Here is a 6,627-nt window from a genome sequence, read left to right as displayed (position 1 = left end):
CGATGGTCGACAGCAAAAGACGGATGGGTGTTGTTCGACACGGAGGAGGAGGGCTGCCCATGTCTCCCGAGTTTTCTTATCAGATTTTTACGCAAGACGATTGGGATTTTTCTTTTTCTTTTCTTTAGATCTGACGGTTACATGTGATTTTATCCAACGCTAGCATGCTGAACGGCCCAATTTCGCCCGGTCCGCCGGTGTCTAGCATTCGCCTTAATTCTTCGATCATTTTTTCCCAAGAATTATAAAGCTTTTTAGTAGAAAGGCTAGGAGTGTGTTTACAAAAAATAGAAAGAAAGCAAAAATATCACGCGCGGGGGCGCCATCAATTTTGTCACCCATAGGAGCCCGTGGAAAACCGAGGCACGTCCATCTTCATCACCACCGTGCACTCCCCGCTCCCCAAATCCGACGCCCCACACAAGTGCCACCTCACGGATCCGCGCCCCGCCCCTCTCCACCAATCCCCTTCCACCGCACGCCTCTATATTAATCCCCTCCCCTGCTCCACCACAACACACCAAAGAAAAGTCTCCCTCGCAACAACTCGCCCATTTCCCTCCACAGCAGCCCGACACCTCAAGCTCAATCCCGATCGATGGCGCCCAAGGCCGAGAAGAAGCCCGCGGAGAAGAAGCCGGCCGCCGAGGTCGCGGAGAAGGCCGAGAAGACCCCCGCCGGCAAGAAGCCCAAGGCGGAGAAGCGTCTGCCGGCGTCCAAGTCCGCCAAGGAAAGCGGCGACAAGAAGGGCCGGAAGAAGAACAAGAAGAGCGTGGAGACCTACAAAATCTACATCTTCAAGGTGCTCAAGCAGGTGCACCCGGACATCGGCATCTCCTCCAAGGCCATGTCCATCATGAACTCCTTCATCAACGACATCTTCGAGAAGCTCGCCGGCGAGGCGGCCAAGCTGGCCAGGTACAACAAGAAGCCCACCATCACGTCCAGGGAGATCCAGACCTCCGTCCGCCTCGTCCTCCCCGGCGAGCTCGCCAAGCACGCCGTCTCCGAGGGCACCAAGGCCGTCACCAAGTTCACCAGCAACTAGGGTTCCGTCGCGGTGTATCTCTAGGGTTCCGTCGCCGTGTTCTCTTCTACTAGCTTTTGTGTTGCCGTCGCTTGTGTCCATGTGTGTCGTTATAGGTAGGTAGCTCGCCTGCTTTGTAAATCGTGCCAGGTTGTAATGGACGGCTTTGATTTCAAGTACTAATGGAGGAGTTTGTATGTGCCTTTTCAATCTGCGAGCTGTTGCCTCATTCTGTCAAATAATTGGGGATCTAGGGTTTGAGGGAGTCAGTGCTCGAGCTGCCGCCGCCGCCACTGCCGCTGCTGCCGATGATGTTGCGAGGAGGGAGGAGGGTGATTCGTTTGGCCTCTCGGCACCTGGGGTCCCATGGCTTCAGCACTGAGATATTTGTGAGCAGTAAGCAATCAACCTCTGTTTTCTCCCCATTCCCGTGCTTGCATAAATGCTTGGCACTTGTATGCGATGAATTGGTGTTGTGTGATTATGGTGACGATTATTATCTGCAACTTCTGGTTCATGCTCGAGAGTGTTGTTCGCCTGTGACTGAAGTTGTTTGGGTGTGGATGGATTGAGCACTGGTTGGTGTGATGCCGGTCTCCTTTGCTTTCTTTTTCATTATGAACATGAACATCAGCTTTAGCATGCCAGGGAATATTTCGAGCCTGCTACTGATTTAGGAGCTTTAGAATATGATTCCTTTGGACAGTTACATAGCAACACCACGGATGCTTCATACCATCTTTTGAGAACTTTATCACGGGCTGGATGGGTTTGCCTGACGTTATCTTTTCATTGTTCTAGTGCTGATGAAGTTCCACACATGCTGACTGATTATGTGTGTCGATGAAAACTAATTGTTGCTCTATGGCCAGTACAATTTGTAGCCGAAAGTTGCTTCTGCCAAAAGTAGACTGGTTGCCGTTTTACCACCTGAAATTTAGTATCTATTCTACTTGGGCGGCACTTTATCATCTTGGATGAAATGTCTGCGATCAACAATTTGTTTTCATTTCTAGTTTGTCTTGCTGCAAATTGTTCTGGTTGAGGGGTGCACATTGTTGACATGGACCTGAAGTACGCGCACAACAAAGATAGTGATAGTGTTGCAGTTTGCCTCTTCATTTTAATTTGTAAGATCACCATATATGTTCTACTTCCTCTATTAAAATATAAGACGTTTTTTAACACTATAACAGTGTCAAAAAACATTATATATTTTGATTCAGAGGGAGTACCATTATGAAATGAATCTCTACATATTCTGCTCACAGGGAATTTTGCACCAAAAATTTAACTCATGCTGCCTTTTAAATCTGTAAATGCAGATATAACATGTAACATTTATTCATCCTTCTAGATTCTTTTGTCAGGGCTATCATTTTACACAACGGAGGAAGAATTTAAAAAGGTCTTCTCGCCATTTGGCACCATTGAGGAAGGTATCTATGCCATTTTTGAACTTGTGTGACGCTGTTCGCCACATGGAATTGTAAATCTTTGTCATTGTTTCCTACTGATACTTGAAGTTCTTATTATGTTAGTTGCATGGAAATATTTTGGTTTAATGCTGCTATCTGTTTCTATCAAATATAGTTCGGTTAGTGAGAGACAACCAAACTGGAAGGCCGAAGGGATTTGGTTTTGTAAGATATTCATCACAAGAGGAGGCACAGAAAGCTATCAAGGCAATGGATGGAAGGGTATGCACACTGCTCACCTATCTTGGGTGTAACCTTCAAACATCAGTTGCTGGTGCTGACATATTGATAATTTTATAAACTGAGAATTCATGATTGTCATTTACCCTAGAGGAAACTGTGCTGAAGTTCCACTGGAGGAAAAAATGGAGCTATAACTCTTTGCCGCCGATACTCCTTCCTTTCTCAACTGAAACTACCTTTTAAGACACCTTGTTAATAGAGTAACATGCAACTCTTGGTGACATTGCTTTTATCACATAACCAGGACCTTTGAGGTCATTCATAAAAAAAAAAAACCTAATCTCTCATGTTTAGTCATTTGTCGCCAAAACTGACAATGCTAGTGTACTCAAGAAAACCATAGGGTCATTCTTCTGAATACTGCTTAAGGGTATTGACTTCTGTAACAAAATAATTAGACCTGCAATGTGTTAAGAGGTACCTACATTAGTTCTAAATTCACTAAATATGTACAGTGGTCTTATGTCAGCCTTCCTTTACCATCTTCCAGTGATGACAAGAAGTGTACATAGAGCATTTGGGCCACGTTGGTCCACCAGTGAGGTCGACTGGTAGAAGCCATGTTTCTGTGTTTACTCTTGTTAACAATGTTTTCAACATAATTTAAGGTTAATAAAGATTCTTGTTGTAACAGAGTTGGCTCTTATCTAAAGCATTTTCTAGTTTATTCACATGAAGCATGCGTTAGTTTTTCTCTCTTGACTAGTGAGAACGCCCTTTCTGGTAGATTTGGTTAAACTAACTTGTTTTGTGATTCATGGTTATTTTGTCTTTTCATCTACTATTTCACATATTAAGTGGCGCAATTTCCCTCAGCTGTTTTGTCACTACATTTTACCGCTTTCTATTCATAGGCACTTAAACTAAGAACTGCATTAGACAAGGCATTTATCTGGAGAATTCTCCAAAGAGAGAAAGTGGTCATCTCTTGAGCCTTAGTTGTAGCAATTACGCCCCATGTATAACCTCAACATGAGTTTGCAAACTTACTATGTGGACACTGGACAGACCACGAAAGTCATAATCAAAGGTGTTTTAAGTCGTGTCGTAGACTGGTTTCTACCATTTGCTACTAAATGCATTTTTTAGGCCTTTTGTGCATTACCAAATCAGGAAATGCTGCAAATTAGCTAGTTTATCTTTTCGATGCAATTGCGAGGAACACATTTTCTTGGAAATAGCATCAAAATAGTCAGGAATTGCTCTGTTTACTGTTCAGATTCTTGTCTTTATATTTGCCAAATTGCCAGCCATCTGGGATCTTGTCATTTTTCTATTAGGTGATGCTTTTATCTTGGCATTACCATCATCTCACTCCAAACTATTTGGATTTGAGCTGTGAAAGCCATTTGTTGTAATGACAACTGTGTGCAAATTTCAATGTTCGAGCATGATGCTAACTGGTATCGGATTTAATATTACCTGATTTGGCGTGTTTGCAGCACCGCCTGCTTGGACCTCAGATTTCTTAATTGATTTGGTCTTTTTTTTTTCAGGTTCTACGCGGCAGACTGATTTTTGCAGAGATGGCAAAGGAACACGGCACTGGATAGTTAATAGGTCAGGTTTTTATCTGCACCTTTGCTGAACAACATGTGTCTTTGGGCCAAACCGCCGAAGGCACTTCTCTCTTTGCATCTTGCTATCAAGAACAGGACCGAATAGTGACAGCATGCCTATCCAAACAGCCATCTGTTTTTTTGTTGTTGTTGTTGCTAGAAGCAGTTATGTTTCATGAACATATTCATTTTCTACAAAGACGAACTGTGTAAGCTAAATTTGTTTGTGTTGGTACTTAAATTCAGCACGCCGGAGTGATGTGAGCTGAAGTATGGTTATTACAGAGTCAAAACTGGTTTCAGTAAGATCAAGGCCTTCACCTCTGCCTTGACTCTGATTGCTCAGCTTTCATTGGGCGAGCACGTGTCACAATTGCCCCAGGGCAGCTGTACAGTTTTATAGCGCCCCAGTTTCTGTTTTTTGCTGTCTTTTGCTTCGCTTTGTATGCTTGTAATACCTCTCGCCATGTTGGTTATTAAGGGCCTGTTTGGCTTTCCACCGACTCCGTGGAATTACAGAATCTGCAGAGCACCTAATTTCCAGCTCCGCTATTTTAGCCCTGCAGCTTCGCCAGCTCCGCGAGCTGAGTCTGGAGCGGAGTGGCTCCAAACACTCCCTAACTGCTCTGGTATGTAACAGCAGAAGAACTCGGGTAGTTGTTAAGCACTTAGATTTTTTTTTTGGAGAATCAGCCCATATATTAAAGCTTAGTTGAATACAATCATTCCTTGCAGCATTCGGCACGCAGGGAGAAAAACTATTACAAAGAAAACCATCAGACCTATTATCAAAATTATACTTGGGTATTTGGTGAGCCATCACATTGGCTTGTCTATTAATCTTCGCTAGCTTAAAATTTGGTAGAAGCTTGGTGATGGCTACCGTTTCCATCTTCAAATTCATGAGAGAAAACGTATCAAAATTATCATGCGCAAGAAAGGAGACCACAAAAGCAGAGTCCGTTTCCAAAATAACACGCTTATGGAGAGTGCTACCAATATACAGTCCTATGAGACACGCTCGAAGCTTTGCTTTGTCAACGCTAATGCACAAACCAATATAATCCCACGAGTAGACAATGACTTGAGCACTTGAAAACCTCTTCCCTCGGCATATTTCACAATCCCCTCAGCTTCATATGCAGAGGCCTCGTCTTAGGACAAGACACCAAAGCCTGAAAAGTACTTTCATCCTCCAATTCACAAATAGAGCATCCGCCTGTAGTCGCTTGATGATGTTTTACTCTATTAATTTGTATCGCTAGGCTATTGGACGCTGCACGCCATGCAAAAATTCTGATCTTCTGAGGGACATTGCCCCTCCAAATGACATTCCATAGCTTCCTCTCCCCATAGGCACCTCCACTAGACTGCCTCCCTTCCTCCTCCCTCTCGTTGAGCACAAGCGTCAAATTATACACGCTTTTTCGGGAGAACAATCCATTCGGTTCATAGTGCCAAGCAATCAAATCACCCTCGCCAGAGGACTGAATACACACCTTTAGAACCTCATCGGCATCATGGGGTAAAACAAGTGATTGATAAAATTCACATCCCAACTGCTTGATCCTCCCATGAATAATTTCGACACCCATTTAATCCTGGTTCTCATTTTTCCTAATTTTTTTGTCCACAAATCCTAGGAAACCGGTTATGTCTCCAAATATTTATACCAGAGCCATAAAAAAACTCTCCAAATAACCCCTTTTTTAAGGAGACACGGACCATGCATAATACCTTGCCAAGTTGTTGAAGTTGATTGTGGAAAAACCGTGTCAAGAAGGTGACCTTGAGGGTAATATTTAGCCTTCATTAGTTCTGCACAAAGTGACTTCGAATATATCAATCACCACCGAGCTTGTTTAGCCAGGGGAGCTTGATTAAATAGCCTAAGGTCATGGAAACCCATAGCTCCCTCACGTTTTAGCCAGAAGCACTTAGAAAATATTGGCCGATTCGAAGGACAGGATGGCTGCGACCGTTGGCTATGGCGACGCCCTGGCGACCCGGCGGCTCCGCCGCCGCCCCAGTCCCCGCCTCCTGCCTCGCCCTTGTTGGAAATATGCCCTAGAGGCAATAATAAATTAGTTATTATTATATTTCCTTGTTCATGATAATCGTTTATTATCCATGCTATAATTGTATTGATAGGAAACTCAGATACATGTGTGGATACATAGAGAACACCATGTCCCTAGTAAGCCTCTAGTTGACTAGCTCGTTGATCAATAGATGGTTACGGTTTCCTAACCATGGACATTGGATGTCATTGATGACGGGATCACATCATTAGGAGAATGATGTGATGGACAAGACCCAA

At 43.8% G+C, this 6,627-nt stretch overlaps 2 protein-coding genes across 2 annotated transcripts; both read left to right on the top strand.

Moving 5' to 3' along the window:
- The first annotated feature begins 506 nt into the window (after window positions 1–506).
- LOC119290794 (histone H2B.1-like) lies at window positions 507–1,237 on the top strand. Its single transcript, XM_037569443.1, has one exon. The coding sequence runs from the start codon at window positions 599–601 to the stop codon at window positions 1,046–1,048; it is 450 nt and encodes a 149-aa protein (XP_037425340.1). The 5' UTR covers window positions 507–598; the 3' UTR covers window positions 1,049–1,237.
- A 54-nt stretch (window positions 1,238–1,291) lies between these two features.
- LOC119290795 (organelle RRM domain-containing protein 6, chloroplastic-like) lies at window positions 1,292–4,642 on the top strand. Its single transcript, XM_037569444.1, has 4 exons — window positions 1,292–1,423; window positions 2,398–2,466; window positions 2,621–2,727; window positions 4,245–4,642. Exons 1-4 carry the CDS (start codon window positions 1,336–1,338, stop codon window positions 4,299–4,301), a joined length of 321 nt encoding a protein of 106 aa, XP_037425341.1. The 5' UTR covers window positions 1,292–1,335; the 3' UTR covers window positions 4,302–4,642.
- The last annotated feature ends 1,985 nt before the right edge of the window (window positions 4,643–6,627 follow it).

This window comes from Triticum dicoccoides, chromosome 4B (genome assembly GCF_002162155.2).
Source record: "Triticum dicoccoides isolate Atlit2015 ecotype Zavitan chromosome 4B, WEW_v2.0, whole genome shotgun sequence".
NCBI classification, from domain to species: domain Eukaryota; kingdom Viridiplantae; phylum Streptophyta; class Magnoliopsida; order Poales; family Poaceae; genus Triticum; species Triticum dicoccoides.
This window is presented reverse-complemented; position numbering and strand designations above follow the sequence as displayed.

What these genes read in the sequence shown, in the direction of transcription:
- LOC119290795 (XM_037569444.1), top strand. Translation starts at nt 1,336, where the DNA reads ATGATGTTGCGAGGAGGGAGGAGGGTGATTCGTTTGGCCTCTCGGCAC. An exon ending in ATTTGGCACCATTGAGGAAG is followed by an intron (nt 2,467 to 2,620) that starts GTATCTATGCCA and finishes TATCAAATATAG; the next exon opens with TTCGGTTAGTGAGAGACAAC. An exon ending in TCAAGGCAATGGATGGAAGG is followed by an intron (nt 2,728 to 4,244) that starts GTATGCACACTG and finishes TTTTTTTTTCAG; the next exon opens with GTTCTACGCGGCAGACTGAT.
- LOC119290794 (XM_037569443.1), top strand. Translation starts at nt 599, where the DNA reads ATGGCGCCCAAGGCCGAGAAGAAGCCCGCGGAGAAGAAGCCGGCCGCC.